Below are 14,262 nucleotides of genomic sequence, written 5' to 3' on the forward strand. Positions count from 1 at the left end.
AAATTCAAATTTTATAATCGAGCCCGAGCCGTTGCTGACCGGCCAGGTGGCAAGTTGATTGCCACGCTGGATAACTGTGTCGAGTTGCTGGAAAATGCAAATAGGCCCAATCTTTCCATTTTGCAATTTCAAACGGGGTGGGGAGAATCAGGGAAAGGACCTCGGGATGAGTAAAATTGAAAGATTGGCCCTATTTGTAATTTTCTGCAGCCTGGCAATTAGTCAGCGTGGAAGTCAACTTGCCACCTGGTCGATCAGCAGTGGCTTGGGCTCGATTAGAACCACGCGTGAACAACTTACAAAGAATTAGAGTCTAAATATACACTTCGATAGAATTAGGACTCATTTGACACACTCCGAATAGTTTTAGAACATACTGTGCATTTTACTCTTTAAAAGATATATTTCCTTATGAGGAAAAAAAATACTAAAACGTATATAACGAGAAACCGTCAAATTGAAAAGGCCGGTTCGTAACGCACCGCGAGGCGTGCACAGCTTGAGAACGTTCCACGCTAGGAAGTTACCAGGTAACGGGCACATAGATAGCTGTCCACGTCACGAGATCTTACTCGGCGTCACCAAACAAAAAAGGGATTTGGATAACCACACGATCGAGTCCAGCCGATGGGAGACCAATCTAACAAGTGCGTGCTCAACTGGGCCTATGGACATGGAACGCGACCCCCGGCCGCCACGACCATCGTTTTGGCGAGCTGCGAATTCGCGATATCTCCTTCTTGCTTCCTTGGTGTTTGATTTGACCGGGCGTCGCCTTTGTTTTGTTTTGCAGCACGTTCCAGAGGCCTGCAAGCTAATCTCGTTGTGTCCACTCAGAAAATTTTATTTTTATTGCTAGTGGAGAACCCGTATCCATTCAATTGCTCCTGGCTCACTCACGTGCAACTTTAGGGTACGTAGGTAATTGTTTCTGTTCGTATGTGGATTTTATAATGTTGTTTCCGCCTTATCTTCCTGCTGTACCTCTAGACTATAGTGTTGTATTGTTGACTAGAACATCACAAGAAAATTCCGTCTTGGTCTGGTGATGCGTTGGCATGCATTATCCTTGGCTACCGAGGGCACACATATGTACGTACTGTTCACCTTGATCTTCTGCTTTTTTTACACGCTGTTGACCTTGATATTGGTTGTTCATCGGGAAGGCTTTATGTAACAAAACCACTACCAAAACTGAAACACCAACAATAATAATATTGCAGCAGGTTACCAAGCACTAACAGCCTGACGACAAAGTAGAACGACCTTTTCAATTTAATATCTCTATTAATATCTTCCGTTATTTCGTAGCACAGCATGTCCCCCCCTTCGAAAATACTCCCTCCGATCTTAAATTGCTGTCGAAATATTACATGTATCTTGAAGCTTTTAAAAAATAGATACTTCCATATTTAGACAAATTTGAATAAAAAATTTAGGATCATAAATTGCTGTCGAAATATTACATGTATCTAGACGCTTTAAAAAAATAGATACTTTCATATTTAGGCAAATTTGAATAAAAAATTTAGGATCAAACTGAGTAGCAAAGCATGGAGCATCTAGCTATTTCAGCATAACTTTTGATACACACAACGGACTAATTCTAAATTCCTCCTAAATGCAGCCTCTTGCAGCATTTTTACTGATCTTAACTTTAACAGTACGATCTACGTATGTGCTAAAAAATGGTCAAACTACTGCGAGCCCCTTGCAATTGAAAATAAAAATAATCATCCAGATAGGGATTTTCTATTAGATGGAATGGAAGGTAAAGCAGGCATAAAAATATATTAAGAGCAATTACCTCCCTGCTAAAAGCTAGCAAACATATAGCAGCTGAGGGTGCAACAGCCAACAGGCCCAAAAAAGGACAAGAAAAAAGCAAATACACGAAAAGCGTTTCTGCAGCGCCCACTTCATTTTGTAGTCTTGCGTCTCTTCTTATCTGCACTTGCATTCACTCTTGCACCTATCTTTTCAGAGTTCTTGTCTTTCAACCTTCTGCGTTTCTTATCAGAGTTCTGGCTCTCTTCTTTCTGCTCAGGATGATTCTGTGACCTCTTCTGTAAGAAAGAAACAATGCACAGAATATCAGAATGCTGAAGCACCCAACAACTTCTACTACAACGCAGTACCACAGATAAAAATTGGATTCATCCTACTGACAGAGTGACATGGCAATAACGTGCTGCTCGAGATTATTTCATGTACCCACTGTCTACTGTGATCTCCATGGTGACATGCTACTCAAGATAATTTGATATACAGATGATAGCGACATGCTATTAGCCTATTACACAAGTTTTGAGCTGAACAGGCCTTTCAATATGGTGCCTAAAAGCCTTCGGCGTGTTGTTGCCTGGAAGAAGCATATCAGGGTTCTGCAGATATGAAAATTTCTGCTTTTTTAGCACTTGGATCATGTACCAACGTACATACTGTAGTCATCGACCCACCCTCAATCACTTAAAGCATGTTTCCTAGAAAACTGACAGTGGACCTGGCCTTGCCTTTTTTGGGAAGTGCAGAAGGGTGAAGAGAGGGGAATGAACAGAAGAGAGAAAACTGAAAGTGAATCAGAAGAGAGATGGATTCACGTTTTGCTGTGACTCGGGCAAATCTGACCATTGGTGACCTCGATCCAACGACTCATATTACCATTTTCAGATTTCTCAGCACTTGTGCTGCTTTCACATGATATGTTCCTTTTGCCTGGATGCTTAATACAACGCAGGAGGATGTGATTCCATACCTTCTTCCTTCTTCGATCTTGTCGCTGCCTGCCTGAATCCTTCTTAGGTTTTTGTACTTGCTGAAGCATTAGAAGGTATGAACAGAATTAAATTCCATACTAAATAGCAATCCAACTTGAGAGGACAATATTGATCACACGAATTAGAAACTTTTTATAAAAAGTGCCAACACCTGAGCAAGTGCTATAGTCCGAGCATGTCGTTCAGCATGTGTCTCTTCCTCTTCCTGCAGCTCACCATCACTGTTCAGCATCAGCTTAAGCCTGCCTTCTCCCAATAGCTTCTTAGATCGAGCATGTCTCTACAACAGAGAAACCAAACTGAAGACATGACGAAGGTAGCATTTACAAGTACAACATTACTATTATAATTGTCTTATGGTCATTTCTTTTTGTAGAACAGCGAGTCTTCACCATTTAATGTTAAACAAGATGGAATATCAGGTTTCTTCTGAATTACCTACCTTTGATTCAAGATGTACCCTGACCATCTCCTCACTTAAGCACATGATTCTAGGACAAAGCTTGCATTTATACACAGATTTGCACTTCAGGATGTAGTTATTGAAATCAACCTCAATAGCATCATCCTCCTTAGCAGCATCTTTGGCACAATCAGTATTACAACTTGAAGCTTTCTTAACAGGCAAATTTCCCATGTGGTATTGTTCATGTGTCGCAATGATGTTCTCATCATCTGAAAGTAAACCTATCCACATTAAAATTGCTTGCATCATGTTCAAGCATTACATGTGATGTCTACATAAATATGCTTCACGGTGAAGTAGTTAATGAGCTGCTAAAGAGGAATGAGATATGAATTGTATGTGCTACTCATACTCCAAGAAAAAAATTGGTCCAACAAACAGGTTTATCATCAATATCAAATGGTTCAACATATAGCTAAAAGATTAAATTATTGCAAAGTAATAAATCTCAACATTGACTTTCATGGCCGTATTTCTATAGATACCAAATAAACAAATAACTTAAACTCAAACAAGCCTAGATCTAAGGACAGGATGGGTGGAGATTGGTAACAAAAAGCCTCAGAGGTTAACATTTTTATAAAATCTAGGGTGGAGACATTGCCAATGGCAAACCTGGGCAGAGGCCCGGGCTCCTTATTGAGCTGTAGTTCGGCATTGGAGGTACTCTGCTGTCACCCGCTAACCTGCCCAGTATGTTTTCAGTGTTCTTTACGGAGCGATGAGATAGCATCAAACTGTGTTCACTGTTACCCTGATCTCAATCTTTCATACTCCCTCCGACCCATATTACTTGTCGAAATATTACATGTATCTAGACGCTTTTTAAACATAGATATATCCATATTTGGGCAAATTTGAGACAAGTAATATGGGTCAGAGGGAGTATTTCTTTTTGCACGGTCAACTGCTGCTTGCCAATTACTACAAATTCGCTTCTAGTCTCTTTCTCTTGGTTAAAACTTAATCTCGTATATGTTGGTTTGTGTATGACCGAACAGAATCTGGTGACTACATTCCTGTGCAAGAACAATTAATCCAGAAGAAATTGCTCAAAAGAATAAATCTCTATTATAAAATTATGCGCATTGACCTACAAATGCTATAGAATATTGAAATCTCCACATGCCACAAATCTTAGTTATGATTGTGGTTTGTCCAGGCTAAAAAAAATAATCTGGCTCCACCAGTGTATCAAATGGTACACCCACAAGATATTGACTAGGAAACTGAGATCTCAGGGGTAACACAGGCGGGCATCTAATTAGGTAACAGAGAAGTACTACTTGCCATAAGGCAGCCTCGCAACACAAGTGCACTTCTTGCAAACATGGACAGAATTTACTGAGATGCCATTAAAATTTATTCTAAGTTCCAAATACAAATGAAGGTCCCTAAAAAGTGTCCTGGCATGTGAACATAAGTAGTACTCCGTACTAGCTACTTTACTACAGTCAAAAGCGTAACTCAGGCTAAGTTGTTGCTTATATTCTTTGAACTGTTCCGTCTCAAAAGCAGATATAAATGGGTTTCAAATACGATTTAGTCTACATAAAAGCAAGAAGGATGAATACCTGAAGGTTCGTCAACAGCATGGCCAGAACTGTCCTCACTTTGGTATCCTAAACCTGATACAGGAGAAACCAAAGAAGAAAAACTGCATTAACAACTTTTGCACTTTAATGGGTTTAAGCTCAAGCTATGCATCATAAGGGATGTTTATAGTGGTCAGTGAAACCATCTAAAACAACAAAATGCAGCAGATGTAGTCCTATATGTTAAGCAAAAAGTTCAATGTACAAGAAAATAAGAATGTTAGAACAAGACAGAGGCCTGACAACTCAGATTAACAGTAAGAAATGATGGCATACTGTTATGTCCACAATCAAAATGACCTCAGATTAAAAACAAGAAATGATGGCATACTATTATGTCCACAATCAAAATGAACAAGTCCACTGATACAAAAAAAATTGATTACACGTGAAACATATCGAGCAACAAAGGCGACTGATGTAACCACTTTCAGATGATTCCAGATGGCAAGCAAAGCTCACCTTCATCTTCGACCTGTCGTTCCACTTTCTCTTCCTCTTCCTCTCCCGACTCTTCCGTGGCCGCTTCATCTTCTTCCTCTTCTACTTCGTCATCAGCGACCTCTTCTTCCGCGGGGTCGTGGTCCGAGTCCGATCCTGAAGAGGAGGAGGATGACGACGAGCCGCTATCTCCGTGGTCTTGCCTGAAGTAGCGCCTCTTGATCATCTCGCCCCGCCGCCGCCGCCGCCGCCGCGTGCTGAGTGAGGAGAGTTTTGGGGTGTTAAGGCTGGAGGAATCACGGCCTGACCGAAAAGGGAGGGTCGTGTAGGCGTAGAGGCGCGCCGGCCGTCGGATCTAGGTCAATATGGCCTGCGGGAAGGCGCTCACTCGGCCCCGACCGAGAGAAGAATTCAGGGCATCACGAGCAGACTAAGTAAATGTGAGCACACGGGGACTTTCTAGTATAGATTTCTCTCCAAATTTGTCATCTCTCCAGCAGACTATCCAAATCTCACCCCCTATAATTTATTCATCAATATTTTATTCATATGCTTCGACCGTTTTTAAAAAAATCTATATTTCAAACAATTTGACTTGAAATTATATATTTGAAACGTTTATAATTTAAATCGAATAGTTTATTTTAATATTCATTTAAGTAAATAAACGATAATATTATAATTTAATTATCAAACGGCTATATTCTCAACGGCTATATTTCCGACGGCTATATTTCCAAACGGCTATATTCCCGACGACTATATTTCCAACGGATATATTTCTTGGTCTACATATATGTGGAGCTCTGAAGCCATTGTCCATTCACTCTCTAGCACATCTCTCAGCCTCCTCTCACAAAAATGAGTCGTCGCTTACTTTGGCAATACGTGAGTTCGGAGGAGGAGGAGGAGCATGAAGACGAGAGCCATGAACTAATGGTTGCTACGGCGGCCATAGTTCTCGACGCGAACACGCGGTTCAATGCTCGACGCCATCGCGGTTCAGTGCTGGGTTGTCAGGTAATTAACCGTGATACGTCAGCTGGGCATGCTAAATTATTCGAAGACTACTTCGTGCAGCATCCTGTCTATGGCCCCTCATATTTTCGCCGAAGGTAAGCAATGCGTACATATGGTTTTTACTTGCATTTATATTGTTCCTCTAGTGTTCAACTAATTACCTTTGTTTCACAGGTTTCGAATGTCTCGGCCGTTGTTTTTTCGCATAGTGAAAGCTGTGCGGGAACACAATAGCTATTTTGTGTAGAAAAGAAATGCTGCTGGAAAACTTGGATTATCATCTCTTCAGAAGGCTACCGCAGTGTTCCGAATGTTGACTTATGGTGTAGCAACGGATGCTACAGATGAGTACGTTCGGATTGGAGGAAGTACTGCTTTGAAATGTATGAAAGCATTTGTTAGAGCTATTGTTGAAGTTTTCGGAGATGAGTATCTTAGATCTCCAAATGAAGCCGATACCGCTAGATTGCTTGCAATTGGAGAGAGCGGAGGGTTCCCTGGAATGCTAGGGAGCATCGACTGCATGCATTGGGGGTGAAAAAATTGCCCTTCATCATGGCAAGGTATGTATACTGGCCATGTGCATGAGCCCACAATCATTCTAGAAGCTGTTGCTTCACAAGATCTTTGGATTTGGCATGCCTTTTTTGGTTTACCTGGCTCTCTTAATGACATCAATGTTCTTCACCGTTCCCCGATCTTCGCAAGGCTAGCAGAAGGGCAAGCTCCAGAAGTTAATTTTACAGTAAATGGTAACAATTATACAATGGGGTACTTCCTTGCCGATGGCATACACCCGCAGTGGGCAACATTGGTGAAGACAATACCCTCTCCACTAGGGCAGAAGAATAAATATTTTGCAAAATGTCAAGAAGCACATAGGAAGGATGTGGAACGAGCATTTGGAGTGCTTCAAGCTCGTTTTGCAATTGTTTGTGGACCAACAAGACTGTGGGATCAAGAAGTAATCCATGATATCATCACAGCTTATGTTATCATGCATAACATGATAGTTGAAGATGAGCGAGATGAAGGTCCACAAAACTACAATTACGACAACATGGGAGAAAAGGTTATTCCCTCTCATGCACAGACGGCTGAATTCTCGAACTTCATTCAAAATCATCTTGACATCCGCAACGCACAAGTCCACTCTCAACTAAAGTATGACCTGGTTGAGCACCTATGGCAACTTTATGGGGCAATGTAGTGTGCAATATACCTAGTCGTATGTAGTTAGAGTTAGGATCTAAGTCGGAAAGGTTTTGTCCCAAAGAAGGTTACCCTGCCGACTTGATCTATTTAGCATGTACTATTTTTACATTATGGAAGGGTGTAATATATATTATGTATGGTAATGTATGCAACTACTTTAACGAATTATGCCATACTCAATTAGTTAGTACCACAACATAGTCCATACTCAAATAGTTAATACAACAACATAGTCCATACTCAAATAGTGCATACAACAACATACTCAAATAGTGCATACAACAACATATTCAAATTGATCTTTTAGATCGTCGGTCAATGATATCACGTCTTGCCATCTTGTAGTATTCTTTTTGGTCATCATCCAGCGAACTAAGATCCTTGTTCATGATCTCCATTTCCATCTTCCTTTCCTCGAATTCAAACTTCCTTTGCTCCATTGCAAGTGCTCCAACATAGCGCTTTTCCTTTGATGCCTCTCTTGCATCCTCTCTTGCTTGTCTTGCCGTTTCTCTTGCCATCTCTCTTTCTTGTCTTGCCTTTTCTCTTGCCTTCTCCAACTCTGTCCTCTTTGAGAACACAACATCCAAAGCCATCACAACATTACTATCTTCTAAAGAGGTAACATTTTTACCTTGACGTTGTCGTTCTTTCTCCGCCTTCTTCTCAATAGGTCTCTTCATGTGATCCGCTTTGACCGGAGATGTAGTTTCAAAGTCATCAATATGGACCGTGTTGATTTCAGGAGTAGACATACTTGGACTTGCATTGGAGCTTGACTTCTGCCTTTTATTACTTTGAGATGACCTGTCAACTTGAGCTAACCACTTTTGTTCGAAACGCAGCATGTTCCAACAATGCATGAGCACAACCCTTTATTGGTCTTATCTTGTGACTTGAACAATTTGAGAGCATCAACAATCTGCACAAGCGAATATGTCTTAGTTTATTTGCTTAAAACATATGAATATAGGCTGAAAATAAACAACTTGATGAACTACCTTGTCTTGCTCTGTCTTCCCGCTTTCGTGCCTATGCATTATTTGCTCGTAACATCCACAAAACCTACCCACTTGTTCTTTCACAACGGACCAACGATGTGATATGGAATTGACATTGCGCTCACTTCCTTGTGGCCTGTGCAATTCTTACTCCTCATGAATCCTGTTCTAATAAGTTGCATGCTTTTGCTCAGTACCTATTATTGGATCCATACTAGCATGCAACCATGCAGCCACCAACACTTCATCTTGAAGTTTCTTGTCCTCTTGGTGTTTTGTTTTACTGGAGGAGTTACTTGAGATTGCATTACTTGTTCTCCGAATGGACTGCCCAAATTTTGGTCCCGAGCTTCTTGGGTGTATCCTTCACTCAACAAATTTGTGTAGAGACCCATAGGACTCTGCCTGTCCATTGAAACACCCTAAAAAATTATAAGCAATTGAGTCACAATTGTATGATCCGATCTCATGAAACAACAACAAAGAATGATCTACTCTGGCTTTCAATTGAAACACACTAAAGAATTATAAGCAATTGTATGATCTGATCTCATAAAACAACAACTAAATTGATCTACAATTTGCATCTACATATATGTATAAATCTGCTGCTATTTCTATCTACAACCAATTATTCTTCCTGCTATTTCTCTCTGCAAAAAATGGGAATCCCCTGCTACATCTTGGCCGCCACCCTTCCCCGACCTTTCCCCAACACTGCCGGCCATCCAACCCGCCCCGACCTCCGCCGCCCATCCTGCCCGCCCCCACCCGTCGCCCATCCCACCCGCCCCCAGCCGTGCTGGCACGCATCCCCCGGCCCCCGCCCGCCGCCTATCCCGCCCGCCCCGAGCTCCGCCGCCCATCCCACCCGTCCTCTGCCTCGCGTGGATCGACAGTGCCGCCGCACCTGCCACTCGCCTCTTCACTCGTCGTGCAGGGAGAAGGGAAAGGGAAGGGAAGGGAGGAACGTACCTTGGCGGGAGTAGCGGGAAGAGGACCGATTCCGTTGGCGCAGCAGCGATAGGGACTCCCGTTCCGGCGGACGAACCTGGGGGCTCCCGATGGGGATTTGGGGACCGGCTAGGTTTAGGTAGTTGGATGGGTGTTCTGCTGGAGGGGCATTTTTGCTGAAAACCCCCAAATATAACTATAGGGGGTCATTTGAGTAGTCTGCTGGTGATGCTCTTATAAATTGCATCCACAGCCACGTGACAAATACCAAACAAGTACCTTTTTTTATAATTCTTGTATCTTGCAAAAATTGCTCATCTTAATCATCGAACAAAAATACTCCCATATACCGTTCCAATTGGGTCCGTCCCTATTCTGGCGACGTGATACCGCTTACTATGTATTTCCTCTGTCCATAAATAAATTTATTTTTTGGTTTTATCGTAAGTCAAACTTTTTTAGTTTTGACCAACTTTGTCGAAAAGAATAATGGACTAGACTACCGGGCCACCGTGCGCACCGACCTTAGCGTACGGCGCACGCGTGGGTGCAGTGCAGCCAGTCCAGCACGTAGGCCTCCATGCTCAGTGCAGTGCTGCCATCCCAGCCTAGTTGTCTTCTGTAGCTCGTAGTGTTCTGTCCGTGTGGCTCGCGTGTCCCGCGTCTAGCCGTCATGTTTCACCGGAGCCGATCGCTAAAAACCGTCTGAGTTTTTTCAAAAAAACAATTCTTACTAAAAAAAACTACTCCTACATGAAAAGCTCATCGGAGACTAATTTAAGCCCAACAAAAACAACAAAAAAAATAAGGAGAGCGGACTAGGGGCGACACTTTCACCAAAAAAATTATTCCATCCACGACTACCTGCAAAGTGAACTTGTCGGTTTAACTTTGCGTACTTGTCATTTTATCCACGCCTACATACTGGATTCACTTTGTCTACTTACCAGTTGAACTATGCCTACTTATCGGGTTAACCGTGCCTGTTTACCGGGTTAATACCGGGTAAAATTCTGCCTATGGTCACCGACGAGTGGTACATCTCGAGCCAAGGTTGAGCGGTCTCCATGCCGACCGACCCGCGTCGATCGCCGCTTCATTGCTCTCAAATCCGAGGTGGGATATACCACCTTGATTGAGAAGTTCGTGGTCGACGGCATTAGCTCCTGACTCGGATCCCCTCGGCCAACACTGACTCTCAATTCGACTTGGAGGATTTGACGCACAGACGGTTCGACGAGGAGGTGGTGGTGGTACAGAGGAGGGTTCTAAAGAGAAGTGGCGTTCATCGGCCATGCCATGATTCGACCTCATTGATGGGTTATACTGAGACGGCTCCGGCCATATCAGAGGAACGAGATGATGTATAGGGAGTGGGTCGAAGGTCCAATGAAAAAGTTGGATGCTCACGGTTTTGACAAGATTTTGGATGGTATCGAAATAAAAGTCTAGAATCACTGGAAAAACACCGGTAACTCGAGGACTTATTTGGGCTTGTGTGTGAGCCGCTCTTCGGCCACCGCTGCATCGGCCGTATTTAATTAGTGTTTTTTCTTTTTCTTTGCGACGAATAATTAGTGTTTCTTTTCAAATTCGGAGGAGCCATACAGTACAGGACTACAGGGACGATTTGCAAGCTGGAGGATTAATTTGGGCTATGTGAGCCGCTCTTCTTCTCTGCTTGATCGCCGGCCACCGCCACCCTCTCTCATCTCATGGCTCCAAGACCTCCTGCCTTTCACCTCCTCGCCGTCGTCTTCTTCCTCCTGCCCCTCCAGCCACCGCCCGCAGCCGACGCGGCGACCACCACCGTCGCCTTCGCCTTCCCATCTTTCTCTCTCCGAAACCTCACGCTCCTCGGCGGGGCCTCGCTCCGCTCCGCCTCCGTCTCCCTCCCGCCGCCCTCCTCCCACGCCCTCTTCCCGCTGCCCCTCCCGTTTCCTCCCAGCGCCTCCTTCGCCACCTCATTCCTCTTCGCCTCCCCCGCTCCCGCGCGCCCCGCCTCCCGTCTCTCCTTCGTGCTCCTCCCCGACCCGGTCGCCGCCGCCGAGGGCCGCGCGAACCGGTCTCTCCCGCTCGAGGTCGCTTTCGACGCGTCTAGAAACCGCGTGTCCGCCTCGTCCGCCGGCAAGGACGTCGCCGGGAACTCCACCGGAGCGGTGGACCTGCGGAATGGCAACGAGGTCCGTTCGTGGGTCGTCTACGACGCCCGCCGCTCTCGTCTCGAGGTGTTCCTGAGCCACGCGAGTCTGCGGCCGCCGACGCCCGCGCTGCTGGTAGCCAACTCCACGGGCCTTTCCACTAGCTTCGCGGAGCTCATGTTCGTCGGCTTCGAGGTCTCGTGTTCGTCCGACAACAACAGGAGCAGCGATGGCGGCTTCGTCATCCACAGCTGGAGCTTCCAGACCAGCGGGCTACCAGCTGTCGACCCCGCGTCAAGACCCTCGCACAACGTGTCAGACAATGTCCACAGCGCCCCCGCCGCGTTGGGCAGTGTCGCCGGCCGTGAGGATGGGCGCCGCAAAAGGCTCGCACTGGGTCTCGGCATTGCTTTGCCCATTGGGTTTCTTGGTGCAGTCATGCTGTTTGTGATAATGTATCTGAAGAACTGGAGGTTTGGTACTGCAGGGTTTAACAAGGGTGTTAGAGCAAAGGCAGCTGATCAGCCGAGGCAGTTCTTGTACCAAGATCTCTTCTCGGCGACAAAGGGATTTGATCCTTCTCTAGTGGTTGGCAGTGGTGGTTTCGGTACTGTATACAGGGCGGTGTTCCCACGCTCTGGGGTCACATATGCCGTCAAGCGCTCCAAGCAATCCAGGGACAGCCACAATGAGTTCACCGCTGAACTCACAATAATTGCTGACCTGATGCACCCCAATCTGGTTCAGCTGCAAGGGTGGTGCGCTGAGAAGGATGAGCTGCTGCTTGTGTACGAGTTCATGTCAAATGGAAGCCTGGACATGGCTCTCCACTCTTGTCCAGGTGCGCACCGTCATGTCACTCTCAACTGGGCTCAGCGCTACAATGTGGCCATGGGCATTGCCTCTGCGGTTGCTTACCTGCATGAAGAACATGACAAGCAAGTGATCCACAGGGACATCAAGTGCAGTAACATACTTCTGGATTCACATTTCAATCCTAAGTTGGGGGACTTTGGGCTTGCAAGGCTGAAGGATCCGAATACTAGCCCTCGGTCAACCTTGGCAGCAGGGACTGTTGGCTACCTTGCCCCTGAGTACCTCCAGATGGGGAGAGCAACAGAAAAGAGCGATGTCTATAGCTATGGGGTTGTGCTGCTGGAGATCTGCACACAAAGGCGGCCAATAGAGAGAGAAGCACCTGATAGTATGAACATGTTGAATCTTGTCGATTGGGTTTGGAATTTGCATTCTAAAGGCAAGCTTTTGGATGCTGTTGATAAAAGCCTGAATGGGGAGTATGACACAGAGCAAATAATGAGGCTGCTTCTTCTAGGTTTGAGCTGTGTGAATCCGTTTTCAGAAGAGAGACCTGTCATGAGGACTGTTTTAGGTATACTGGAGGGCAAGAACGAGCCACTGCCTGTTCCGAGAAAGAAGCCGCTGCTTGTTTTTGTTTCAAATGCACCTATTGATTTTGAGGGGATAGTCTCTGAATGCAATCAGAGCACAGTTTCAAGTGATCTCTTTGAGCTCAAAATCGACATAAACTAGGTGAGAGGTTTTTTGTAGCAATATATTCTCTTGCAGATATGATCCATATACCTTTACATTGTGCATTATTTTAGTGTGTGAAGTTGTTGCTTAGTTATGTTGTTGTCCAAATTATGCCAACAAATAATCCATTCAATCTATTGAAAATTGTGCTAGAATGAGTTAAGCAGGATCACAGCAAGCCCCCCTGTCGTGAGTAACCATTAATGTTAATATGCATGTTTAGCTTGTTAGTTATGATCAATGATTTCTGAGAAAGTTTATTTCTGAAGCAACAGAAAGTCTTTGCTAGCATCTCATATATGTGTTGGCACCAGAACTGTAACCTATTGATAGAAGTGAATGCTAATTTGCACTTATACCCCGCTTGCTTCATCAGAGTAATAGCGGAAGCACACTAGCTAGCGCTTTGCCTTTGCCTTGCTTCCAGCACCATCTGAAGAGTGTGCCAAATTGAACTACTATTTCTAAGACTGTCACATTCAACAGACCAATATTGTGCAAGTTAAACAAACCACTCTACAACTATATAAAAAAACACTCTACTGTAACTAATTTGAAGTGGCCTAAGTTCATATTATCAGACTTCAGTGAAGCAGTGGATTAATTATTATTTTCGTGCGATCATATTTTGGAAGAATCACTGCCTCTATAATTAACATAGTGAACTTTCGCTGTACAGGTAGCTGCTGAGAAGACAAATCATGTCGGTAAACTCTGAAGTTTTGGTGGTAGATTGTCGATGTTGACACTATCAATATGTAAATCTCAGTGCAGAAAGAAATATGGTCATGTTCTCACAGAGGAATGAGTTCCTGTCGAGTTCTTGTAGATGCTAGAAATGTTGAATTCAAAAGATTGCATTGAATTCAGTGGAATGATCGCATGTTTGATGTTTTTTTTCTGCTATTTTTTTTGTGGAAAGCATGTTTGATGTTTGTAGCACCATTCAGGATACAGAATGTTTGTGAGACAACAACTCGCTGATAGTTTCTCTCTGGAATAATCACTTCACAACTTTTTTTTAGAAACTTCACAACTGGTACTTGATCTTGCTTAACAGTTTGTTAGTATAATAAAATCGATGCATTTGATGGTAGG

General features: G+C 44.2%; 2 protein-coding genes and 1 pseudogene across 3 annotated transcripts; 1 reads left to right on the forward strand and 2 right to left on the reverse strand.

The window, feature by feature from the left end:
* Window positions 1–1,689: 1,689 nt before the first annotated feature.
* On the reverse strand, window positions 1,690–5,648 carry LOC100846143 (ribosome quality control complex subunit 2). 2 transcript variants are annotated; one of them, XM_003577102.4, is made up of 6 exons: window positions 5,301–5,648; window positions 4,818–4,871; window positions 3,220–3,464; window positions 2,929–3,057; window positions 2,756–2,815; window positions 1,690–2,066 (listed from the first exon to the last, which is right to left on the reverse strand). In XM_003577102.4, the coding sequence occupies exons 1-6, from the start codon at window positions 5,503–5,505 to the stop codon at window positions 1,920–1,922; spliced, it is 840 nt and encodes a 279-aa protein (XP_003577150.1). In that variant the 5' UTR covers window positions 5,506–5,648; the 3' UTR covers window positions 1,690–1,919. The 2 variants fall into 2 exon arrangements, with proteins under 2 accessions (XP_003577150.1, XP_010237340.1); XM_010239038.3 differs by having other exon boundaries at window positions 3,220–3,452; window positions 5,301–5,643.
* A 2,156-nt stretch (window positions 5,649–7,804) lies between these two features.
* Window positions 7,805–9,297, reverse strand: LOC112268625 (annotated as a pseudogene).
* Window positions 9,298–11,035: 1,738 nt separating this feature from the next.
* Window positions 11,036–14,164, forward strand: LOC100843705 (probable L-type lectin-domain containing receptor kinase S.7). Its single transcript, XM_003577096.4, has 2 exons — window positions 11,036–13,161; window positions 13,844–14,164. Exon 1 carries the CDS (start codon window positions 11,185–11,187, stop codon window positions 13,159–13,161), a length of 1,977 nt encoding a protein of 658 aa, XP_003577144.1. The 5' UTR covers window positions 11,036–11,184; the 3' UTR covers window positions 13,844–14,164.
* The last annotated feature ends 98 nt before the right edge of the window (window positions 14,165–14,262 follow it).

This window comes from Brachypodium distachyon, chromosome 4 (genome assembly GCF_000005505.3).
Source record: "Brachypodium distachyon strain Bd21 chromosome 4, Brachypodium_distachyon_v3.0, whole genome shotgun sequence".
NCBI classification, from domain to species: Eukaryota; Viridiplantae; Streptophyta; class Magnoliopsida; order Poales; family Poaceae; genus Brachypodium; species Brachypodium distachyon.